Below are 27,886 nucleotides of genomic sequence, written 5' to 3' on the forward strand. Positions count from 1 at the left end.
GTTAGGGGGCGGGTAAGCTATTATATACCTCCCTTACCCAATGCTATCTACTGGTATATAAGGATTAGGTTACAGGGAACCTAAGTGGTCCTTGTGATCATCTACAGGCTAGGTATGTTTATAGTTCAATACAGCAGAGAAGAGGTCTCAAAACAGAATGTCAGTGGTCAAACAACCTAGTTCACTGGAGCTGGCTCGTAATGAAAGAGATAGACTGTTTTGGTGGGTTTCAGTTTCACAATGTATGGGTCCTTTGGTACATGTCACACACAGAGAAAACATATAGATTATGTATTATGTACCGGTAGCTTATAGCTAAATAATAGTACTGTCTATGCAATTCCACATTGTCTTCAAAAAAGTGCTGATGCTTTATGACTTGCTTTAAGAAGACCTTAATTGCTCTATATTATATACATGTACTTCCAAATTAATCCATTTCTCCCTTGCTGTGCCTTGAAGCCTACTTAGCTGGGGGAATGGGGGGGGGGGGGTCTTTTGATAGTCTCTAAAAAGTCAGATGAACAGTACCTGAGTTAATAAAATATCTATAGTTTGCAAGACTCAGTTGTCCTTTCCTTCAACTTTCTTACACCATTTGACTTTTGCATTAATTAACATTATCCCTTGCATACATGAATACAAATGTTAATAGTCTTTTTTCAGTATATTTGTATCAAAAATACTAGTATATCAAACTCATTACATAAAAATGTTGCTATGGAAAGTCCTGTCATACTAATAGGAAGGAAACATTCTGCCTACAGCAAAGGATGTAGACACTCTCACAAGTAAAGCATCTGCTCCGTGTATACCAATACTTCTTATCTAGGGGCAGTGTCAACAATATGTCAGTACAGAAACGGTACTTCACAATTACCTAATTAATAAACAGAGACATTTTGTTCCTTGAGTTTATCCTTTTTTTTCTCTAAGAATGAACTTAAAAATAGTCTAGCTTCAAAAGACCTATGAATATTAATATAATAGATATAAAGAACAGTATTGTAAAACTTGTCTAATCCAGACACCAATGGTTCCAAGGGTAATGGCTGGACAAGACAACATTACAGATTAGAAAATATTTCAAAGAAAAGGACTTAAAGTTTACATTGTATTAGGCAAGATTTCGGAATACACAACATCTGGATTAGACAAGTTTCACTGTAATTAATGTAAGTTCAATAGAGCACCAAGGGGCAAGTGTGGACATCTGTTTTAAAAAAAGTACATAAAACTATATATTTCATTTGGTACTTTCATGATGACTTCTGATTTTTGTTTTTAATTGATTCATCATAATATTCAAATACTGAACACATACAGTTAAACTTTGGTATCTCAAACAGATATCTCTACCATGGATATGTCAAAGTGATTTTGAAGTCCCAACCACTTATTCTTTAAATATTTTACCCTTGATATTTCAAATCCTCAGATATCTTGAAGTTCTTTATTGAGATTGAGATAACAAGGTTTGACTGTATATTTATCCGTGTGTAAACAGTTGATCCTCATTAATCTGGATACTTGTGTTTTCAAGCAAATTGTCCAGATAAATGAAGTGTTTGGTTTACTGAAACATACTTTTCACAACTGGTAGCTTCAAATGTAAATTTTAACAACAACAACTTTGTTCTAAAAGGTGGAGCATTCAGATTACCCATGCTCCACTGTATATTCTCAGGCAATTTTCTGTTGTCTCTATGGAGTCATCTTATTAAATAAACACATTAGCTCTGTAACTAGTAAGGAGAATATGGATGGAATCAACCAGCATGCAAACCCTTAATCTTACAATGGAAGGCATTAAAATATCAAAGTTTGCTTATAAACCTTGTCACAAGAAGGATATTAGATATACAGTGTATCTATATAACTATGGTTGCATGCACCTTTGGCCACAATGAGGGCATTCATAAATAGTTCAGTCTGTCTATAGGTATCTGGTCATATGCAGGCATACATTTTGTCTACATATATATACCTATTCTCACACTGAAGTTATTTAGGTATAATTATACGGTTTGTCTAGATACCTGTTGTTAGAATTATGGCATTTTTTCTATAAACCTTTGTCTATGTACCTGTAGTCACAATGAGGACATTTATATGGTTTTTCCGGCTCATGGATTCGTAGATGACGTTTTAAATGAGCTTTGCGGGTGAACTTCTTCGAACACACTGTACACTCAAACAACACCTCTGCTGGCATATGAACCATTTTTACATGCATTTTCAGGATGTACTGGTCCTGTGAAAAAACAAATTTAGACAGCTTTTCAAACCAATTCAAAATATAAACATACATCATTTAGTTCTTTATTATATTCATGTATTATATGCTGCATCATACGCCATATAATAAACATTTTTACACATTTGAACTTGCATGCACTTGCAGTGAAATTTTTTTTAATATTTTCCACCCCCCCTTTTTTTCTTTCATTGGGGGGGGGGGGGGGGGTGTGTGTTCCAAATGCAATGCAGGGTTCGAAATTCACTATATACAACTCGCAAAACGCGAGTTAGAATTCCCAAATTGCGAGTTAAAAATTAGGTAACTCGCAAAAACTTGCGAGTTGATTTTTTTGCATTGAAACTGTAGCAAAATTATATAATATGACAGAACACAACGCTTTTGATTTAAATCAGTAATTTAAAAAAAAAAGGCACACTGTAGTTGTATTTTGTGTATTGTACAGTAGTTACTTTTTCCTTAAGTTACATGTATTTAATTTATATAAATTTAACTTTATATGAAAATTGCGAGTAGTCTTATAAAATTGCGAGTTCACTTTCTTGGTACTCGCAATTATTTGCGAGTTGTAATTTTAGGGAGTTTCTAACCCTGCAATGGGAAAAAAAATGAAATGACACTGTGCATGCAAGTTTGACTGAAGGCTTCTCATGAAAATTAAAAGTGAGTCAGGATGAATAGTATATATGTTGTTATTATATTGTGACTCAGCTTGGCAGATGGTTAAAGGACACACATATTACAAAATCTACTGTCTGATTATCTACCACAGATTACAGGCATTAGGGCTGTCATTTACTGACTCAGCACTAAATTGGACATTCCTTGCATTTACAAATCTACACAGCTTTGAGCATACATTTAACCAAAAAAGTAATTATTTGAAGTAATCTGGCAATATTTAAAACAACTGATCAGAAGGGCATTGTGATTGTTAAATTGTTTATTTTATAATATAATCATAATAATTATCATAAAACTGTTTTTAGAAAAATTTACAATATCTTTTAATATTAAACCTTTTGATTTATCAGCAAATTTTCCCCCAAATGGATATTATTTGAAGTATGCATAAAATGCATCAATTTATATATAGCATATTATCCCTAATTAACTATTAATTTGCACATTGTTGAAATAATTAGAAGAACATGCTGTGCTGCACCAATCTCTGCTTATTTCCTTTGTAAAAAAAATTAACATTAATTAATTGCTCCTTCAATTCTACTTTCAGTACACATGAAAATACACACAACAGATAATGAGCAGAGCACTACATGTATCATCTATTTTTGGATTTTGCTGAATGAAAGTTTTTCTCTGTTCCCACACGGTGCGGAGTTCAGTCACCCTGCTGTACGTACTGCATCAGACAGAATGGTAATCTAAATATATGTTTAGGAGCCACAGCAAAACAATAGCACTTGACACTTTTATTTCTAACAACTAGGTCACAATTTATTACATGCTTATATATAAATATATATCCAAGACATAAAAAGAATATAATATTTTAATTTCCCCTCTAAGGGTAGACAATCAATTGCCTTCAGACTGATTTATAACATTTCTTTCCTTTCTTTAATTTTTTTCTTCATTATATCTACAGCGTAATATGGGACAAACCTAATACATCTTCATAATACATTGATTTATTTTCTATTGACTGTTTTGCCAATTAAATAGGCAAAAGGTTGTTCTGAGTGGGGAGTGAATCGGATCAGCCGCTTTCTCTGGAGCACTTAGCTGCCCTCTACACAGGAAGTCATCAGTGTGCTGGGATTGAAGGGAGATGACCTGTGTCCATTTCAGGTCACGACCCTGTTCCTATCACAATGTTTTTACAAACTTCAATGCACACTTCCTGTTATTAAAAATAAAGCTATTAACATATTATATGGTTTAGAGTTTTCCATATACTTGATAGCTTTGAACTTCACAGGGCTTCCCCTGGTCTACTGCTATTCTGTTAACACATTGGTGGCAACAGTGAAAATATCTTTTCCCCAATCTCTCTGTTAATGATCAAATCATAAACCTCCAAAGCAGTTTTTTGTATGTGTGTCGGTTGGATACCTATAACCTGATTCAAAAGTCAATTATTTTTGCATTCTAAAATACATATTTCCTTCAACTTAAATAAACTTATCAGATTTCTTTTTCCAATATAGTTTTTACAGGTTGCATATGTTTTTAGATACATTTATACATACACCTATCATTCATAATCCATCACTTCAAGTGAATTTCTCACATCTTTTTTATAAGTCAACCATTTTATTGTCTTAAATTTGTAAAATTTATTACTCAGTACATGTATATATGTTTTGCTGTACATTTCATACCTATAATATAATAAAACTTTTAACTTTACCAATTAACGGTAAAGCAGCTAAGCTCATTAACCCTTCACAATGCCATCTTTGCTTATTCCATCAGTAAACTTCGGATCCACCCCCCCCCCCCCCTCACTTTTTCTTATTGATTGTTGTGTTCTAACCCTAGAACACAATCTAGATTGAACTAAATGTATAGACCCACTCATGAACTTTTAAAATGCCCCCTCCCCCAATATCCACAGAATTTACCTGGTTAGAGCAATGGATGTGTAGTGTATGTATTTATTCAGGGGTAGGGTTAGGGGGTTGGGTGGGGTTTGTTGTATGTGTATATATAGTACTTACAACATGTTGTATGTATACATAATAATAGAACATATGTGTTATGAGCGACACTCATAAAAGATGTTTTCAAGGCATGAAAATACACAAAAATATCACAGGTACTTGTGGACAGGACCCCCCCCCCCCCCCCCCCCAAATTCAACCCCAAGGTTTGTTGGACATTATTTTCACAAATTATATTTATTACACTTATTCATCATGTGTACCATAGGAAAAAATCGTGAAAACCCCAAAATAATTGTTCCACACAAAAATACCCCACTTATACATTATAAGAGAAAAAGGTATGCCACTCCAGTTTGTTTACGTTGTACCCCAACTGGTCTTTCTGGGTTTAAAAACATGTATTTATTTTATTTTAACCTAAAATATTGGTTCACACTGTCTCTACATATATTTCTGTCTTAGTTTATGCTATCGGATTGACTCTGAAACTCGTAACAATCCCACAATTTCTCCTTTTACAGCATTGCAGTCAGTGCATTGAAAAATCCTTAGGTAAATGCAACGGAAGTGCATAGAGAATATATTACCTATTATGATAACACTCAAGAGAGATTACTACGTCAGGCCCAAACTCTCTCAGACATTATCGTAATAAGTGATAAATTCTTAGTGTACTTCCGTTGCTCCATATTGTACCCAACTTAGAGACCCTACTTTATTAACCTTATCACAGATTTGTAAGGTGCAGCACTGTCTTTTGTGTCTCATCAGGCAGACCCTACCTTGTAAATTTTACCACCGGTGTGATAATTCAGAATTCCATATTGTACCCACCCAACCTTGTTGATCTTCTAACAGGCCTTTAATTTGTTTCCTCATCCTGTAAACCCTATCTTATAAATTTTACCACAAGTGTGACAATTCACCCTTAAATATTTCTCCACCATGTAAACCTTACCACAGGTGTAACAGGTGCAGCATATAAATCCCTTCCTTGTAATTTTTACCACAGGTGTAACAAGAGCAGCATTTTATTTTGTACCCTTTCATGTAAATTCTAACTTGTAAACTTTACCCACATGTGTAAAAGGTGCAGCCCTTTGTTTTGTGTCCCATTATGTAAACCTAACCTTGTAAACTTTACCACAGGTGTAAAAGGTGCAGCCCTTTGTTTTGTGTCCCATTATTTAAACCTTACCTTGTAAACTTTACCACAGGTGTAAAAGGTGCAGCCCTTTGTTTTGTGTCCCATCATGTAAACCTTACCTTGTAAACTTTACCACATGTGTGACAGGTGCAACCTTCCATATTGTGCCTCATCATGTGACGTTTGATAATGTAAGCATGCTCTGCCATAAAATTACACACATTGCATATACATCTTGGGTGGTTTTCCTGAAATGGTACAACGTTTGAAATTAATAAACAATTTAAAAAAAAAAAAAGATTAATACAGCCTTGAAATGAATTTAAAAAAGTGCATAGAAAGAAACAATATTGTAATAGTCTTCTGCATCTTCTATTAAGCAATTCTGAGTTTTAATATATTGCCAGATGGTAAACTGAACAGTATGCATAAGTAAAACAAGTGGAATATTAATGTCATTACTTTTAAACACTCTATACCACATGTAATAGGAGCGCTTCATACAAAATGCTAAGGCTCATACATGACAATTTTCTTTGGGAGAATTTGTGAGGAAATGCCACACAGTTTTAAGTAGCAGCCAGTTATTTCTGGCATTCACCTCAATGAAGTCACTTTTTCCTCTGATATATGTCATTCTGCATTATTTCTCACAGTTAAAAAAAAAAGCAAAATCTACAAAAAAGTAGAAAGGTATTGATAGAATGAGATCCAAACTGACAGGTTTCCAGCCACCGTTTTTGCAGTAGGATTGCCTGAGTGACATTCAGCATCTGTTCTACCATGAATGAAAGTCTAGCCATGTCTTATCTGAGGGGGGAAAAACACCTAGGGTGGCCAGGGTCCAGTAATAACAATACCAGATCCTTACTTGATAACCATCTATGTACCAAATGTCACCATCATTAAGGGATGGAATAGTGTCAGCAATTCAACAAAATCGGGAGACAAGTACAACTTTCTAAGTATTTTAGCTTCCATCATAATAGGTAGTAGAGTTGAACTTTATTATTACATAACATTGTATCATTTGTCATATCTACCAAAATTTAACAATTCTTGTGTCAAGAAAGTTCAGAAAATTTATTGTGACCTTGACATGACCTTGGCAAAAATTCAAAGGTAATGACTTATTCCAGAACCTTTTCACTAACAATTAAATACTTTATGTTGTGAGAGTTCTAGGAATTTGGTAAAGTTCATATGAAATTAGGTTCTATTTGTAAGATGTATTTAAACTTCAGTCAAGAAAAAACCTCCCTATCTCTTCCTCTCTCTCTCTCTTTAATTCCTGCTTAAAAATTGGGCCAGGCAATTTCCAAGAAAATCTAAATGCTGAAGTATGCATGATAAAAAAAACAATCCTTTATTTCTATGATACAAAGCCATCTGTAAAATAAATTTCCATGAAAAATATGTTCTCTCTCATCATTGTCAGGAAATGCCATGTAATAAAAAAAAATTAAACAGTGGCTTATGTACAAGTGTTAATTGTAATATACCTGTTCACAGTAATTTACCTTGAAATGAGCTAGCAGATTTTCTGGGTCAAAAGACACAAAGTTACAACACTTGCACTTCTGAATTTCCTCTGGGTGGGTTGCGATGTGGCTTTGGTACTGCTGGGGGTAGTAGGCCTGGAAATCACACTTAGGACACTTCATGTTCTGTAATTCTTGATCGTTGAACTTTAACTTTAGACCTACAATCAGAAAAAAATAATTATTCATCATGTACATATTATAAGTTCAAACAGTTTCTTTATATATTCCATAAATATGTTTTAATTGCCACATAAAATGTATGAGAATCTGCTTTCAGAAAAAAACTAAATTTCATACTTCTTAACCAGTATAAAATATCAAATATATAATAAGCCAATTAAAGCTAAAATAAAGACTGAAAAAATGTCCAAGAACATGCATAAATATTTTTTGTGACTGCAATATACTGACTGACAATTATGACCTGTAACTCTGACCTTAGCATAAAAAATCTGACTTTACCCAATATAAACATCTGGTGTTTTGTGTCAAATATTTTGTGTATGATGTCTATACTCCAGAAATAAATGTGCAATACATAGGGAGTCATTTGCATTTCTCCAAAACTGTACTAATTCTTGGACACTTGTAAAGTAGTGGGGCCTCCAATTGTTTTAACTTTCTCTATAAACTGTTTTTTGTGACTTAATGAACAATTATTTGGTAACAGGGAAACAAATGTGTCTTTGGTGTCAAAGTATGCTTTTTCTAGACTATATAGATCTTCAAGTAATGAGGATAGCTTAATAAACATAAATAAAATTATTTGCTTCTGTCTCTCCTATATGAAAATATCTGGAATTTCTGAAATGTTGCTTGACATACCGGGTATTTGAAAAAGAAGTGTGAATAGAAGACCTCTGCATAAATAGCTTCTTTTTTTTCAAAAATACTATTACTCTTAAACTCATGGAATGAATACCAATGAGACAACTTATCATGCAACAACATTCCACAATTTCAAATGACCTTTCCGCAAACATATATAATATATATGCATATACTTCTCAAGTGAAGTTGAAGATCTCCACTTCCCTAGAATTTCAAATTTTTCATTATTTAGCAAAAACCAATGGCTCTTTCTAGAATATGAGAAAGAGCTGATTCTGCATGGGCATAATGCTAAAAAAGTATGTATAGTTAATAGTATCTTGTTATAGAGAGCTAAATTTTAGCTTTCAAAGAAAAAGCAAATTAATTTATTATTCTTTGTGTTAATTTAACTGTTATCTTAATATGAATAAGAACAATTCAATCAAGTATTGTTATAAAAGTTTTTTCACAAAGTTATGATTTTAACTGTATATATATAACGTAACATTTTTGGACCATGTCATATTAAGTTCATTGGTAAAATGCAGAACTGTTACAGATAAGAAACTGGAAGTTTAGAAAACTTTGTTGGTGCTTATGCAACATTTACATACTGTATACAGGGAAATTTTCGCCCCCATTTTATTTTTTCGCCCCTTTTGCCCTACCCACAAAAGGGCGAATTTAAAATGGGGCAAAGTCAAAGAACACGGTATATAATTTCTTAAACAAAACTGTGACTGGGTGGGCGGATTTAAGACGGGGAAAAATTGTTTGCAAGTGTGAAAGGGCAAAAATAACATGCGGCGAAAATAACCTTGTATACAGTAGTCCCTGCACTTACAGCAATGAGAAAAATTAAACTCTGGGGAAGTTACATGTACTAATTATTATTTCAACAAATGTAGTTCTACTGTAACAGTGGAAAAAATGTTTATGCCAAAGTAAAAAATTGCAAAACATAATCTTTAAACTTCACTTTAATCTTCATTTTTCTGAGATGCTCAAGGATAAAGAGTTCTTAAAATTATATCATAGCTTCCAGCTTACAAGTATGTAAGATGCACACAGATATAGTTTCAAGAGATCATCACAATTTTCTTTTTTAATACAGATTAAGAATAATGTATGGTTTTTATCTCAATGTATTCCAGATTCTGACATCTGATTTAAGTAATGCTGACGTGGGCTTTCATTTCATTGGTTGACACCATGCTAAGATTCAGTTATATGATTATAAACACCAACACCGACAAGGAACCAAAAAAAGGAAATGTGTTCTGTAGTTGGCTTTGTTCTGATTTATACGATTTGTATACATGTAGCTACACCCTGTTTTCTCTCCTACTCCAAACTCATCAAATGAAGGGCCGCTCAAACAGCTCCGACAAACACAAAAATAAATTTCCCATGTACTTGACTCATAATTACATAAAAAAATTAAAACCAGTCTCATTCTGAATGGAAAGTGAAATTGCAAAATTGAAAATAAAAAAATGTTTCCTTGTCTATTTCACTCTTTTTGATATTTCATTACAAATACCAAAACCTTTGATGATGGTGAATGCATGTAATGTAAAAACCACAGAAACATTTGTGAGGAATTTTTGGACAATTAAGATTAATTTTGATGGGGGCCACTTCTTGCATGTTCCTTCTGGCTCTAAAGCCGAAGGTGCTGTGTTACTGCAAAGGGGAATTAAAATAATCCTTTTAGAATAATTCACACATCTTAAACAAGTGCGCTCTACCAGCAGGACCCTAATTACCAAAACCACATGGCAACTACTGATCTTAAAAAAATATCAATATCTCTCTTTTTTTATATAGGCCACATATACAGTACAATCATACATTTTTGCTGACATAGCAGTTCAGGTCGATTTTACCATAACCTTTAAAAGACCCCAATGTCACTGGGTTTAAATAAATAAATTACATATATATATATCTATATATCTATATCTATATACATATATATATATATATATATATATATATATATATATATATATATATATATATATATATATATATATATATATATATATATATATATATATATATATGTGAAATACTTATATAGAGTGATGATTCATTTTTAAAATCATTAAAATTATGATTCAACTGCAATTGATTAAGCTCCAGTCATGTACTAGCTAAGTATTGTAAATAGTGGTTGTTGTCTTCTGAAAGAAAGTGCTAATAAAATTTTTAGATTTATGAATGAATGCCGTTGGCTCCCATTTTATGCGTATCTTCTACAATTTCTTTAGAACAGACTATAGCTCTCTCTCATTACAAATCACCTCCCCCACTTTTCCCAGACTCTGCAGTTGCTTTGATGCTGCTTGCCTATTGTGGCCTTGTTTTCTGTTGCCAATCCTCCGAGTGCTAGTCTCTATTGTCACCAAACTCATGTGACATGAGTACTGTGTACTAGAGTCTACTACAGGAAGCTCGTCTCATCAAGGTCAGCGACTAGAACTGCACACTTCATTCATAAAAATCTGCTGACTACATTGATTACAAACCAGCAAGCAGGTGGCGCTGGTGTAGGAAGTCAGGAGACAATGCTGTATCATCAAGGGGAAACCTGTGTCAGCAACATGCTGGAATCAAAAGTAGTTACCGACCACAGGAAAACTAAAAATCATTAAAAATAACACAAAACCTACTAAAGGCAATACAAAAACCTCTCAATGCCACACAATGTTAACAAGCATATTCACTCTTGATTACAGCCACGTCATAGAGATATGATTTCACAAAATTTAGATGTGAAAAACTGGGCATAGTTTCAATTTAAAGATTTTTTTTCTAAACTCCCCCTCCCCAAAAATTGTGTTATTACAAGAATGAAAATACATAAAACCTTGGCAATTTCTCCAAGGTTGCACGGATTGCAGCACTACATGCAAAGAAGAAAGTTTTTTTTGCAGCATCAGCTAGTAGAAATTTCCAGCATCTGATAATATCTCCCATAAAAAATCTACAGAAAAGATTAGTCATCTTCCTGTATTTAAACAGACTTAATCTAATCACACACAGATTTTCATTTTTCAAATACCACACGGAACATGGTGGCATACATCAGCTGATTGAAAGAAAACCTGTTATGCAACTAGGTCAGTGTGCAAAAAAAGTCTCTGGTAAGGCTGTAGCTCTAGAGATTTGAATAAGCTAGGAGAAAACTTACACTTAGAATTAAAATACCCTAAATATTTTTTTTTCCTTTTTGTTATTAAAATGTTAAATTCTCATTGTTACTCTGACACACTTTTGGTCTTTTGCTAATAATTTAAGTAAACACAGCATCCTATAAGAATTCTGGTGGTGTTTGACCCCTAGGTGCATGATCTTTGAAATCTTAGTTCAGGTAGGTTTCAAAGCTTCAAGGGAATTAATGCACAAAAATCTTGAACTTGAAGAATCATCTGGAAAATAAAGATCAGATGCAGTATCCAATGCATTAGACTGGTAGAGTGCATCTCTAGAAGGCTAATAATATACTGAGAATGTATCTGCTTCTAAACTTAAAGTGACAGTACGGCGCATCTCATCAAAAAACTGACTTGATAAAATTTTCCGACAAGATTTGGTATTTTTTTACTGCTCATAAATGTATAAACTTTCAGAAAATTACAATTGTCACAATTAAATAATTTAGATTATTTCGTTAAAATTAATAGTTATTTATGGGACGTAAATATATACATCGCAACGTGTTCGGGGTTCCACATTCCATGCTATGCACGCATGCGTAGTTTTCATAAACAAAACAGCATGGTTAGAGAGGGAAGCCTGGTAGGCCTGCTACATTGACAAAGTCGACCAAAAAGAAAAAGAAACTGAAAATAGAACTTGAAAAAGCAACTTTCCTGACTAAAATTTAGTTTGGAGATTAATATAATCGCTGGATAAGGAAGAAACGGGAACTCGGCGACACTCGTGCAGGGCTCTCGAAGGTTCTATTCGACAGGCTTGTTGATACTTGTTATCATTTCTCATTTTTCCATCGCTTTCAAATAAAAAATTAGTGTAAACTCAACATAAAAATACACCTTTGACTTATAAACATTGTTGCCATTTGAAGTGCTAATTTTTTTTAACTGTGCAGAAAAATATTTTGTTTGACATTTGCCGCGATAACGTATGATTAGTTGGTTTTTCCTTTCTCGGACCCCAATACACAAAACGTCAACATCTGTACTTTTAATTCTGTTAAATTCGCCTGAAAGCAGACTAAAATCTTTACAATTATTATTTTAGATTATTTTATCAGAAAGTTATGATAATTTGCTTTTGAAAATTGCTTTTACCTAATATTCATTATAATTGTAAACTATACAGTGTAGGCACATGTCATTTTAGAATTCACATGGTACTAATAAACAGATCTAAGATTGCTCCAGTTCGTACGACCCTTGATTTTCCGGCAGATTACTAATCATATTACATTAAATCCAACCCTGAATGTAACTGGTAATGTGCACTCCTAGAGCATTATCATTCAAGTACTAGTTTAGTCTTGGTTATATCTCAGGAATGGATCTACTTTCAAAACTTCAACATGGTCACTCATCTGGAAATTATAGGTCAAATGCAGCATACTAAGCAAGAATGGCTGTGTGCATTTCTAGATGCATCATCCTTGCAACTTTGATCCAGGTACACCTCATAATTATGCCCCTGTAATCAAAGATTTGGGAGCATATAGTTTTTAATCTGTCTGTTTGTCCAAAAACTTTTACCTTGGCCATATTTACTTTTGAAAGGTTGATGCTTTCATAATTCACATGTGTTTTTCTTGTGACAAAACCTATCTTTGGGTTTCAACATATTTGACCTTGTGACCTTGACCTTGGAGCATAAACTATTTTGGAAAATTTTAACCTTGGTCATAATTTCTGGATGGTTGGTGCTAGGGCTTTCATATTTCATGTGTATTCCCTGTGACAAGACCTTTCTTTTGGGTACCAATATTTTTAACCTCTTGACCTTGGAGTTTGACCTAAATTTGAAAAAAAAACTTTAACCTTGACCTTGAGCTGCCATACTGGGGCATCAGTGTTTCACAAACACATCTTCTTACTTTTGAAATAGACCTGCTAAAAAACCTTAACCTAGGATGCCAACACTGAGGACATAACATGACGTAATCCTGATTTATCAAGGTGACCTGAAAATGTGCTTACTTCAGACAGACAGAAAGAAATAAAATTATTAAGAATTTTTAACATAATTATCTAGTGATATTTGTTTTCTATCATTTTTGCTTTTTGAAATTTCCATGAAGTTAGTAATACAGAAATTTCTGTAAACTATTAATTTCTATGAAGTTTATAACACAGAAATCTTACCTCATACATGGCAAGGTTATTAAATGAGCTTATAAATGTATTTTAAAGCTGTTGTTATTTAATTTAACGCTGTTGTTATTTAAATAAATTATACATTTATTGACTTATTGAGGGCCACGTGCCTTTTGTTGAACATGAGAACCAATCTGTTTATTTAGCATGAGGCTGATAGGCTAATAGATTTTGGTTGGTGGGTTTGTCAAAATGCATTCTGCACAAAAACCCAGTCACTAGAATGCAAAATAGGTAACGTGTTGGATGACCACATCTAAGGTTTGGATTAATAAATGCAAATCAAGTGTGATGTAAAAACTTCATAGCAGTCCAGCATTTCACTCATGATTGGTTTTGTAGACCATTCTGTAAAAGTTGGAAATATTTGACTTTATTTAATAAAGATTTATATAGGAAACAATTTTCATGAGACAACAAATGTCTTTTATGCTATTATGATTTCAATATAGATTATGTTTTTCTACTGAGCTATCAAAAAAGTTACACTTATATTACAGAAAGTGGATGTTTTGTTCCAATTATAGAAAGTTACATGCCACCTTCAAATAAATGAGAGCACTTTATTATGGTTGACACGTTTTCTTCATACTATACTATAAAAAAACTTCCTCCATGTAATTGCGTAGTGTCAAATGTTTTTTTTCTAAATCCCATGTTCATCAGAGTGAAATTCTTAATAAGAGCATCTTACATGATGGCTTATATTTCATCCTTTTTACAAGTACATATAACAATGAGCTAAAGGAAATAATTTTTTTTCTTTATTGCTCTACACCTGTTTTGAAAACAGAGTGCAGACATTTATTAACTGAGCTTATGGGTTGATGTCCAATAGCTATAGTGTCCTATATCATCTCCTCTTTCCTTTTACACAAACAAAGGATGAATGAAAAATTTTGCCAATACACAGAGAATGGTGGAATCATGACAAATCTGGCACAGGAAATGTGCCCTGCCCCGACATCTGTTTTTGTCCGTTCTTCTAGGGGTACCCTGATGATACTATTGATAATCTACACAGTGAGTTAGTGTCATAGCACTAATCTATGACTGAATTATCCAGTAAATTTGATTCATTCTTTATGAACCTAAAATTCTCTTTTTTTATTTTGAAAATGAATTTTTTCAGTTGTAAAATTATCCTATGGCTTTATTTCTGCAGAAGTAATCTCCCTCATGTGTGCCTCTTGCAGTTGCTCACAAAAAATTTTCCCAAGCCATTCATAAAGTTTTCAGATATACTTTACAACTTTACTTTCATTCTTTAAAAAAAATCTTGTTGAAAATTAGATAAACAGTATGGCAACATGTGCAGTATGTCATGTTTCCATAATCTCATTGGCTCTTTATCACAGGACATTACATAATCCCTTTTCGGTGCAAGGAGTTTAATCTTAAAACTTTCATAATGCACTCCAATAAAAACATCCCTTGTTAATCCTCATTCAAACAAGAGAACCAGACAAGTGTCATATTTTGAGAATTTTCTAAGGAAGTACTGAGCTCTTCTCAAATTGAAGGAAATGCTTTAAAGAGTTTTCTCCAAGGATAAAGATCCTTCCACAGGATGATTGTATCAATACTCAAATGAAAATTTATAAAACTTTATCAGTCATCCAAAAGTATGTAACAGTGATCTATCTTAAAGTCAAACTTACGGTAAAACCCATCAGATAGGCATTACATGTAAAGTATTACAGATTACAAAGAAACATAACAGACATATATGGACATGTACAGATTGAGTTGTCTTTGTTCCTCTTATTTCTTATGAAAACCACATCCATTAATCAATCGATGAAATCTAAACTAGTTTGAACCAGTTTTTAAAACCATTTTGTAAACAGTGGGCTCTTCCATCAATGAAACATATACCATAACTAACAGATCAAAAATACTATACTTTACATACTTTTTGCAACAAATAATTCCCCCCTCCTTCATCCATTATTGTTTAAATTATGTCAAACTAGAAATATGTCCATAGGACATGAATGCCCCGCTGAAGGTATATTAGTAATGCAACATGAAAATTTGTATTAGTGTATGAAATTTGATGAGAATATCTTGAAAAGTTCCTTTAAAATTGAAATCTAAAAAGTTGGATATATAGATGATAAATTCGCACCAAATTATGTATAAGTGCATAAACTTACATAAATATCTTTAAATGGTTTCTTTAAAATTAAGCAAAATGCAAATCTAAGAAAAGTGAGGTCAAAGTCACAGGAAAGTTCAAGGTCAAATGTTTTTGATGCAGTTGATACTTCTCACAAATAAGTATCAGCATATTTAAGTTTGATAAAAATATTTTGAATGGTTTATTTAAAACTGAGCTAAACATTAATTTAAAATAAATGAAGTTAAGATCAAAGGAAAGGTCAAGGTCAAAAAAGTTGATGCAGTTGAATAGCTTACATCAGTATGTATTAAAATATGAAGTTTGATAACACTGTATTGAATAGTATCTTTGAAACTGAGCTAAACACTAATTTAAGAAAAGTGAGGTCAAGGTCAAAGAAAAGGTCAAGGTCAAAAAATATTGATGCAGTTGAAAAGCTCTCATCAGTATGTATCAGCATATGAAGTTTGATAAAAATATCTTGAATGATTTCATTAAAACTGAGCTAAACACTAATTCAAGAAAAGTGAGGTCAAGGTCAAAGGAATGGTCAAGGTCAAAGAATGTTGATACAGTTGAATAGCTTATATCAGTATGTATCAACATATGAAGTTTGATTACACTACCTTGAATGGTATCTTTAAATCTGAGCTAAATACTAATTTAAGTAAAGTGAGGTCAAGGTCAAATGAAAGGTCAAGGTCAAAAAATGTTGATGCAGTTGAATAGCTTACATCAGTATGTATCAACATATAAAGTTTGATTACACTACCTTGAATGGTATCTTTAAAACTGAGCTAAACACTAATTTAAGAAAAGTGAGGTCAAGGTCAAATGAAAGGTCAAGGTCAAAAAATGTTGATGCAGTTGCATAACTCTCATCAATATCTATCAGCATATGAAGTTTGATAAAAATATCTTGGATAGTTTCTTTGAAACTGTGCTTTGAACAGAGCTAAACGCAAAGTGTGACGGAAGGACAGCTAGACGGAAGACGGACATGACAATCACTATATGCCCAGGCCATATTCATGGCGGGGCATAAAAACCTTGCACAGATGGCATTAACAAAAAAATTCAAAAGTATAATAATAAAGAACTTGCCACACATACAGACTGTTTCTTAATAAGAGCTCAACATTTGTCTGATTATGTCTGTGTCCAGTTCAATTTAAAATCGGACAAGTCAATCTCCAAACACACTTGTCTGATTGGACAAGTTACTTTTCATAACATTGCAGAATATTGTGAAGATGAAAAAAAAAACCCACAGAATTCACTTAACACTGTCATTTATTTTTAAAATCACAAATATCAACAAGATCTAAGAAACATTACAATCTTAAGGACTTAATCTCATTTCACAAGATAACGTTAATGGACAACTAAGGGTGATCAAGACTAGGTTACACATAGTGCTACTTTATAGATTAGTAATGTTATTATTGTCATTATTAAACAATCTTTATAAGTCAATACTATTTCTAACTTCTCCATTCTTGAAAAATAAGCTGTACTAATTTCTATATATTTGTTCAGATTTGGACAAATAGAAAAAGAATTCCAAAAAAAGTAACATTTACTGGACATTTTATCTATTGTTGAGCCCTGTTAATTGTCATTTATTTATTTATTGTCGGAGGCAATGCACCTTTCTACAAAGTTTCATTTAAAGCTGTCATTACCACAGCATATATGTAGCAGATTAATTGCAAGTCACATAAACTCTACTTGGTCAGGGGAGGTAATTATTACCTGCAAGATGAGGATTTTCCAATTTACTATCATGCATATTATTTACATTTTGAAATAAGTCTATCTGAAATACTTTTTGATTCATTCCACACCTTCCTTTAGAAATGTTAAAAAATTCTTGCTGAAAGATCTTTTGACAATTTTATGAACAGAAAAAATGAGCCATACAGAAATATCAGAGAAATGTTGCTCCACAAGATACCTCCATGACAAGACAGACTGATGGCTACTTTCCTACTACAATTGTCCCTCCCCTGAATAATAGACATTTCATTCTAAAGAATTTACTGTTATATAATCTAAGTTAAAAATGGGAAAAACCAAGAATTTTCTCCATTTTTCAGAACAATCCTATATATATCAGCCACTTCATTATCTCTGCCCAATACTGCACCTACATGGTATTTTGTAATTTGCTGGCATTCTTGTCTTTATCAGCAATACCTTGTTTTTGATAGATTGTTAAAATTCACACAAGTGTCACTAGTGAGATAAAGTGGCATGTACATAAATCAAGAGAAACCTTTCATCTATATTAGTCAGCTGAAAGTCAATTTCACACCTCTCACATGCAAATGTCATATATTATAATAAACTCTATATAGGTTCAGATTAAATCTATATACTGTCTAATCACCCCCCCCCATCCCCCTCCAAAAAAAGTTTTCTATGAAAAGCCATTGACATTTACTTGTAAACATGAACATATACTTTTTATGTAAACTTTTGTCCAACAAGATTTTTTGAAATCATTGAGCAATAGATTAAACAAACCACAAGCTAAATCACTAGTCTGTGTATTTAGATAAGTAATGTGTTTATTGTTCCAGCCCCAGAGACAAGCCTGTTTTACTTTACACTGTAAAGTGAGTAGTTTTCATTGTGATTTTCTAACCATGCATGTTCAGTACATTGAGTTCACTGCTCTGCTGATGGGGATTACCTCTTCAAAGGATGCTTAACCTAAATATTCTTAAATTTCATTCACAGACTTTTCTCATCTTAATGAACAACAGCTTACTTTCACAGGACCCCTGAAGGGCCTCTCACTGTGGACCGAGCCCCCTTAGAGGCCTCCCCATGTGGATGTTTTCATGAACTCTTGTTTATTTATGTACAGAATTGTTTTCAGAGTAGGGGATAAGTAAGTACAATTATAATTGCTCTCCTTTGAAGAATACATCTTGTTGCTTAGAGAAATCTCAAGTGAACAAATTATTAATATAAATACAGTGTGCATTACATTTGAGACCTACAAAATATGTACTAAAACAAGTTGAAATGCAAGGCTTACAGAAAAAAATATACTAACTAAATCAATTATGTTTACTGTAATTTTTATGCCACTAATTTTTACTAGATCCATGCATTTACATGATTTTCATTTTAAGTTATTTCAAAGCATCATATGACATTACTACCAAAGGATATATATAGAATAATGTAATGAGGCCTTGGGATAAACCTTTGTGTTTTCAACTGGCCATATTCACCAATATACCAGTATGAGATAAATCTAAAATGAGAAATTATTACCCCCATCTCTCCCCCCCCCCCCCCCCCCCCCATCACCACCAAAATAATAAAATAAAAGAGAGTCATGTGCTTATGATGCCTTTCAATTTTATGATACTTATGATCACTTATGTTGACTGAAAATTTCAGTCATATTGAATATACTCAAAAACTTAAGTTAAAATAGCTAGTGATTATTTTCTTTGAATGACAGATCAGCATCAACCTTCTATGCATTAGCTTTAATTCTAAAACCGAGGATTCATCATTCATATCATGTTCTGTTCTGTTCTGTTCTATCAGCATATGTACATAAACATGTACATTTCTTCACTCTGAACATTTCTTAGACAAATATAATATAAAGATGACACACTGCATGCCAGAAATATTCACAGTCTCCAATATCAAATTCTTAAAAAAAAAAAAAAAAAAAAAAAAAAAAAATTATGTCACAATAAAATATACAAAGAAATGGGAAAAGAAAGACAACTCTTAATCTGCATCTGATTTTCAAAATAAAAGAGCTATTTGATGTCTTCCTAATTTGTTGTACCTACATAATATGACTGAAATTCAAAACTTACACAAGTTAATTCTACTTTAAGTGCCACAAGACTCAATGTTTAGATCAAATGAACTACAGTCAAACCTCGTTATCTTGAACTTGATGGGACCGAGGAAAAACTTCGAGATATCCGAGGATTCGAAATATCAGGGGTAAACTACTTAAAGAATAAGCGGTTGGGACTTCTAAATCAATTAGACATATCCATGGTATTCGAGATATCAGTGTTCGAGATATTGAAGTTCAAATGTATTACTGGTACTGTTTACAAGGTATTATTTCAATAAGAATTGTTGAAATCATCACATCTACTTGTGTTTATTTTTAGAATCATTCTTATCAAAGGAAATTCTTATAGCCATATACATTCAAAGTTTATGAAAAGGGTTTCAAGATTCCTTAAATCTGTGATGCTTACAAAGGCTTAGCACTTTACCCACTAGCTATTTTGAAGTTCCAGGGCTTAATACATTAAGACAGGGTTACAGTGTACATGTTTGTAATGAATTCATGCTTACAACAAAGTGATTTTCCCTCCTTGTAGATTTAAAACCTATTATGAACTTCACTGATATAATGAATTACATTGTACATTTATAATGAATCGAAATTGTTTGTCCCTGGCACTTTGCTATAAACATGTTAAATACTGTCTTTATTGCATGGGGATGGGGTGTGTAAAAGTATACGCAGTCCCAAGTGCTGTGTTAAAAAGTGACTCTCCCCCCCCCCCCCCCCAAAAAAAAAAAATTAAGATCAAAAATTCACATAAGACCAGAAGATTGGAATTTTCAAGTGCTTTTATCAGAAATCTGAAGTTTTAGATTATAATAGTTCATAAAGATGTGGATAGAGGATAAGCACACAATTTAATGTCTTTATTTTTACAGTATATCAAAATACAAGTCATCAATATCTCCCTATATTGTCACTTTTTCAATTTCAAATTCCCATTTGATAGGATGCAGAACTGTGTACCTAGAAGGGTCACAAATAAGCCCCATGGTCAAAATGAAGTCTATTCCCTAAGTTCTGTGGTTAAAACTTTGAGAGAACCCTTCGTATTTATGCTTACCCAGTTTGACTGGATCCTTCTTGGGTAGAAACATCTGGATAAGATTTTCTGGAATTCGAATAATTGTCTGTTGATCTGGATCATCCACAGGCTTTAAAATGTCTGCTTTGGGCAAATCTTTATCAAAATAAAATAAAATGACTGTCTAACATACAATAAATTCTATAGAATTTATTGAAAACTAAAATCAGACCATCACAACAAATTTAATATTCAGAGAATTTTTTACCATGATGCAAAATAAACCTGTATTTCTAAATCTTCACTTTGGTAGATATTCAAAATATCAGAGTATCATAGTTTTACTGCAAATTTCATTACCCCCCCCCCCCCCCCCCCATTTAAATATAATAATCTAAACATTCAGAATAAACTTCTGTTGCTGGATTTAAATGCTGACATTATAAATGACTCACCCTCTGAATCCTGCTTGATGTCATCTTCCTTCTCATCATTTATCTGATCCGAGGAATCGACTGTTTCATCTAAATCCAAAGTTTCATCTGTATTTAAAATTAAACTCACATTAATTACTTGATGTTAGGAATTCGTGAGGATTATTGCATTTCAGACTGCCAAGGGAGCAAACTCATACTCCAACAAATAAACTCAAAAGTTCTATATAAAATCCTGCTTAGAGTTTTACATATCAGGTAGGAATGGGTATCGCCAAAAAATTCGTATCGCAATATATCACAATTTTTTCCCAAAATATCACAATAATATCATGATATTTTTACAAACAATTTTTACAATGGTTTTAAATGAATATTCATAATTTTTCCTAAAAATGTGCTGGAAAAACATAACTTCACTTATTTCATTTTTTATTGACATAATATCAAGCAATTTTGGATGCTAGGATGCCTTTCTTTTACTGTTTTCAACATTTTTTACACTTCCTGTAATTGTAATTTGAAAGATTGAACAAAATAAATGAATAATTTCTGGAATTTATAACTATGTACCTAAATACCGGTATTTTAGTCTCCGTATCACGATACGTATCACGCAATTAAAAATCACGATATACCGGTATACCGATAAAATCGCACATCCCTAATATCAGATAATGCAAATATGTACATTATTTGAAGCACAATCAATAGAATAAAACTGGTATGGTTTACATCTACATTTGTGACTATTTTAAAATAATGGAGTAGTCTGATGTTTTTTGAAATCTACAGTATTGTTAATTACTTGATAAGTTTACCTTCTGTCACTGACATAGACAGGGAAAGCTGATCTTTATTGTCCAGATCATCAGACTCCATGGTGATGGTGGGCAGTGTTTCTGATGGTATGTTGTCTGACACAGACTGGCTGAGGGACAATGTGTCGACATTAGAGGTGGACTGAGATGTTACAATACTGGACAACACCACACTGGAGCTGGTGGTCAGATTTGGGTCTCCAGACAGACCGGTGTCCATCACAGTCACTGAGGGTTTCTGTTCTGATATAGAGGTTTGTATGATGGAGGATGATGTAGCTATTTCTGAGGTACTCTGTGTTCCTTTGGCCCCCATTTGGACTGTCACTACACCACTGGTGGTAGGCTTAGGGGCTACAGGTGACACTACTTTAGTAACAATTGTGGGTAAGCTTTTTATCTGTTCTGCCAAAGCATTCATATTGGAAATTCCCTAGAGAAAAAAGGACATACAGAAACAATTATACATATAGCATCTCCCATGATTTGTAGTTGGATATGACTTTTATCCATTGAGTTGTGTTTTTTTTTTATCCCCGAGCCTTGGCGAGGGGGTAAAAACACACAACGAGTTGGATAAAAGTCATATCCAACTACAAATCATGGGAGATTTTTTTTATCCCATGTTTAATACTTCACAACCAATGTTTTATACCTTTTTATACTGTTTTATACTCCACTTTATTTTACTTCATCACTCTAACGCAAAAACCATTGTGACGTCACAACTGCACTTAACTGCGGGTTATGAAAAAAATATCCAATGAGTCATATCCACAGGATAAAGGGGTAAACATGGGATAAAAATAGATAAAGCACTGACTTTCATTACTAGTTAAAAGATGCATTTAAATTTATATATATATTTCTAACCAAGTTCTGTATCCTCTCATACTTACTGTATGTGTACTTCAAAAAGCGGGCTTCATATTTTAGCAGCTTTGGCGCAGACAACGATGCGCTAATTCATGAATACCGCTAAGAAATTGTTTACTAATACAATACATGGCACGGACATGTGTAGCGCTAATTCATGATTATGCCAACAACTCCATACCCCTTGATTGCGCTAAATTTTGAATGCACCAATTTATGTACACGTACTGTATTTTCCAATACTGAAATATATACCTGTACTGGGGCCATCATTATTGTTGGTCCATTAGCCCCTGGGATGATCACAGCTGGGATTTGGGTGGGAATATTAGACTGGCCTGGAGGAGGGTATCTTCTGGGACGACCTCTTCCTCTTTTCACTGCTAGTAATAGATTTCAGTAGATGGTAAACATGATTGTTAAAATGTTGGGAACTTTATCAGAAGTTTACCCTATTTTGACTTAAAGAAAGGAATCAGAAGTCACAAATCCTAATCTCAAACAACACATAAGTATTATTTACAAAATTTACTTTTGTCAGTAAATGGACTTAAACTTTACAAATGAAAACCTTCCATTATCTGTTTATAATAATTCTGGTGAATAAGACACATCATATTCAACTGACCTCCAGTAGGTGACAGGAAGTTTTTAGAGGTCATGGTCGTTGTCAGGACGACTGGATTGACCTCATTAGAATCTGTCTTGAGTTTCTTAATTCCAGGCAGGGAGAATTCCGTATCTTCATCTTTCTCCTCCTTTACATGTAAAACTTCCTCATCACTGCCGACTTCCGTCACCTCGTAATCTGTGAAAACATACAGACATATGTTATCAGGTGTTACGCTTTAGATTTAGTATCATGCAAATGTAATTAATGATATACACCTCAGATCATGAACACTACATATGAATACTTATTGCAAGATTTATCCTCAAATCAGATTTCCAAATCAAGAGAATAAATATTATACAAAGTTTGATCCCAATTCAGAAGTTAATGCATTTAAATAATGCTGAATGCAACCCAAAACCCCAAAAGACCAAAGAGAACAGTCCTTATCTGTAGTATTTCAAATTTCACATCTGTATATGAAGAGTCAATATTTCTGTGCTATTAAACAGATACTGACTTAAGCTAAGTCTGCTGTTCATAAGAATATGAGATTACAAGCCAAAAACTTGGACCTACAAGTAAACAAGATTGTACAAAAACTGGCCTTAAAAAGCAATAAGACTAAGAAAAGAAGTTTTTTTTTTTAATTTACATGCAAAGAGGAAGTACATATATATACAGACCATCCAGAAGTCTGGCTTTTTTTCTGCTTCTTCCACTTCTTCTTACTCCATCTGGGCCTGTAAACAAAAACAAAAAACTTTCTGTCAAAGTATTACAGTTGAACTTCGGTATCTCAAACACAGATATCTCGAATACCATGGATATGTTGAAGTGATTTGGAAGTCTCAACTGCAAATCTTTAAGTATTTCACCCTGGATATCTTGAATCCACAGATATTTGAAGTTTTTTCTCCACCAAATCAGTTCGAAATAACAAGGTTTGACTGTAGTTCAACATCAGAATTACCCACAACATGAAATTGAAGTCCTGGGTACATGTAATAATATTCTAATATTTTCTTGCACTTTAATATTTATTAGCTACTCTTAATCTTTCATAAACTAGCCAACACAGGCGTGTTATCTTTTTAGCTGTGATGCCCTTTTTAATTAGTTGCTTCTATTTCTGTAGGGTTAGAAAAATCACCTGTATTTGATAGTTCTAAGAGACCCTCTGCAGCATTCGTCTGTTCCATGTAAGTCTCCATTAATACTGGGTCTCGTTTCTTTGCCTTCTTTGCAGGTGGAACCATTCCTACATTTTTCCGAGAGGAATTTGGAGGTCTTCCACGCTTTCTTTTGCCTGTAATCCAAACAATGCAATTAATAATAAAGAAAAACAAGTAAATCATTAGAATACAATCAGAAATTTTTGAATTTACATCACCGAGAGATATAGACAAGAATGTGGCATTAACATGTTACCTGGAAATAAAATATTAAAAATAGCATTGGTATTGCTGGAATTCTACCAGCAAGTGCTCTCAGAGAGAAATTTATTGAACAAATTTGAAAATATGCTTGCAGATTTTTTTTTTCAAATTCAAATTTGGTCACTAACTAAAGTATATGTCCTTCGGCATGCTAGAGGTTCACAGCAAGATACTTTTGACTTGACACTGCATACATCAGGAGCATATAGGGACTAGGCCCTTACTGGTACATGTAGGAGTAAAATACATGTACCTTTAGCATATAGCCTTAATTATCACTAGATTTAATAATTCTCTACCTTCAGATGGTAACACTGGATAGGCACAGAGTTGTCCTGTGTCTGGATTGGCTGACAGGACACACTTCTTTCCATCAATTATAACAATGGTTTCATTGGTCACTTCAATAGGTTTGGAAAGATCAAGTGATGTGCCAGAAGTGGGTGTGTCAGGGGTGGGCGGAGCCTCTTGTTCTATGATAACATGGAGATCTTTGATTGGCTGATTAGAGGGAATGGTGGGTCCTGTGGTTGGCTGAATAGTAGAAACGTCTCTATCTCCACTTGAAGCTAAAATGCACATCATTTTTCATATGATTGTTTGTATGAAATTCAGAATTTTTTTCTTAGGTCCTTTTTTTAATACTAATCTCTGACTTTCCCATCACTTATACTATACAAATAAAATTACGAAAATAGCAGATCTTATGGTGCTTTACTTTGTGTGCAATATTAACAATGATAGAAAAGAAAATACATATGTTGTTTCAGGCAGACTTCTAAGGTTACACCTTGTGTGCTTTGTAATTTCAGGAAATTTGCAAGAATTAAAGGACAAATCACATCCAGGACAAGACCAACATAAAGATACATTATATTTTTTGAAATAATTAGCAGGTATAATTTTACACTACTATTTATCATAGATTGCATAAAGCTTTCTTTTGATGCAGATCTCCTTTGAATACTCTAGTGGAAGTATAAAACTATTGAAAACATGGTGAAAATGAATTATGTTCACAAGGCACAATAATAAACTGTTAATCATGACCAAATTCAAAGTTTTTAATACAGACATGTACATTAACCACTCAGAAATACAAAATATTGCTATTGCACAGCAACCATTTAACAAACCTGTTTTCTCAATATTTTCCAGTAAGATTTGTGATGTTTTATTCTGGACTGTTTCTGGGCTTTCTGGAGATGTGAAATCTTTTGTTTCCCAAGAAATTGCATTCAGTGGCTATAATTATATCAAATTTAATACAGAGAATATCATACATATGATTTATGGAAAATGCTAATGACCAAAATTAGTCTACAGATGCTTCTATTTTACAAGCTTGAGCTGAGGTATCCTCTGAAAAAAATTACAACATATGAAGTTAATAGAAACTACTAATCACTGCTTCTAATTACATGTAAATCCTCATTTTTCCAATTAAATCCCAATGGACAACAAGAAGTTGACATACTTTTTTCCCCCATACAGTAAAAGTTACTTTCCTAAAACTCTATTAAGGTTTAAAGTTAATCAATTTTTCATTGAAAAATAAATCTTGATTTTTTTTCCTAAGGAAGAAGCCCATTTTTAGATGTTTGATATAAAAACCAACCTTTTGTTGTTCAGTTTCTTCTTTTTCAGTCTGTCCCTCTGCTCTAGTAGCTGTTTCATTTTGTTCCAGAGAATTTTCTCCTCCTGTGGCCGTTGATGAGTCTTCTACTAGAGGTACACTCTCTCCATGGGCCTCAGTTACCTCCCCTGATCCATTCTGTACATCACTAGATGTAGTGTCCAAAACATTAGCTCCAGTTACCTCCCCTACACTGTTTGACATAGACTGCTCACTGAGGTTTTCTGCTCTTTCAACACCTACAGGATAAAGAATGAGATTTTTTCTAACATTATTGATAATTTCTTATGCGCAAAAATCTATAATGTGATAATATTTCACAATTGAAAAAAATATTTTTCATCGCAGCTGCCTTCTTTTCTCACTATCAGTTAATCTCTCTAAATACATGAATACTTGTATATATAAATATATAATTGACAGGTATCATGGTGTATTCTCCTGTTTATCTAAAATCTAATAGAGTACTCGTAATGAACATTTAAAATCTGCACATTTCATGTCAATGAAGAGAAATAAACCTTAAAGTGAGCAAATTCTTTTCTTACAAAGGAAACAATGTTAATTTACACATCTTTCATTTATAAAATCGGTACCAGAATCTTACCCAGTATCTGTGCCAAACCATCATCTGTGATTGTCAGGGAATTGTCAGAGATCTGAATTCCGTCCTGGGTCAGGATTTGGTATGTCCCTGGGGGTAGGGCTCCTCCCTGTAACCCCTGCTGCTGAAGGATCAGCTGAGTGGCATCTTCCAAATTTAAGGTAATTGTTCCTCCTTCAAAATTTCCTATTTTCCCCTCTGAGAGATCATCTTCCATTCTGGAATTAATACCTTGCTTTACTTTTTTTAAAGAAATTTTTAGCAAGTTCATGCACTCACTAAATTCAATTTTCTTGCTAAAAAACATAAGGACTTTGAGAAAACTATTTCTATGGCAAGAGAGTACCAATTTCTGAGGTGGAACAGACCAAAAAAAAAAAAACGATTACCTATATTCATTATTGAATTTACAAGATAAACAACGAAATATAATAATTAAAATAACTAGGTTTAAGTAGTAGGAACTGTGAGGAACTGTGAGGAATTCAATGAATTTGAAAAAAAATCATGATTTTCAGGTATGAACAAAGGAGAATTCACAAGCAAGGGATAATGAAAATTATTTTATGAACATTCTGAAGTCACTCAGAGAGCATGGGATAATACATCCTCATGACATCAGGGGTCTTAAGTCCACTTATGTAGGTGGAACCCCTGACAAACTTAAAATCAACTTTTTTTCCTGTCGTACTGCA

At 33.1% G+C, this 27,886-nt stretch overlaps 1 protein-coding gene across 2 annotated transcripts in view; it reads right to left on the bottom strand.

Moving 5' to 3' along the window:
- LOC133201845 (uncharacterized) overlaps positions 1-27,408 on the bottom strand; it is a 69,022-nt gene extending 41,614 nt beyond the window's left edge. Inside the window, exons 1-14 of one of the 2 annotated variants that reach the window (XM_061337647.1) lie at positions 27,195-27,408; positions 26,570-26,826; positions 26,088-26,196; positions 25,251-25,520; positions 24,666-24,821; positions 24,199-24,255; positions 23,528-23,707; positions 23,155-23,279; positions 22,024-22,456; positions 21,224-21,310; positions 20,808-20,924; positions 7,558-7,739; positions 6,157-6,285; positions 2,088-2,254 (exon numbers count right to left, since the gene is read on the bottom strand). In XM_061337647.1, the coding sequence (XP_061193631.1) occupies positions 2,088-2,254; positions 6,157-6,285; positions 7,558-7,739; positions 20,808-20,924; positions 21,224-21,310; positions 22,024-22,456; positions 23,155-23,279; positions 23,528-23,707; positions 24,199-24,255; positions 24,666-24,821; positions 25,251-25,520; positions 26,088-26,196; positions 26,570-26,826; positions 27,195-27,408 (2,483 nt within the window). Of the gene's footprint in view, positions 1-2,087; positions 2,255-6,156; positions 6,286-7,557; positions 7,740-20,807; positions 20,925-21,223; positions 21,311-22,023; positions 22,457-23,154; positions 23,283-23,527; positions 23,708-24,198; positions 24,256-24,665; positions 24,822-25,250; positions 25,521-26,087; positions 26,197-26,569; positions 26,827-27,194 lie in introns of both variants that reach the window. The other variant, XM_061337646.1, reaches the window with a different exon arrangement.
- Between the last annotated feature and the right edge of the window lie 478 nt (positions 27,409-27,886).

Source organism: Saccostrea echinata, unplaced genomic scaffold (genome assembly GCF_033153115.1).
Source record: "Saccostrea echinata isolate AGI-Se365-2 ecotype Australia unplaced genomic scaffold, CSIRO_AGI_Sech_v1 ptg000045l, whole genome shotgun sequence".
NCBI lineage: Eukaryota > Metazoa > Mollusca > Bivalvia > Ostreida > Ostreidae > Saccostrea > Saccostrea echinata.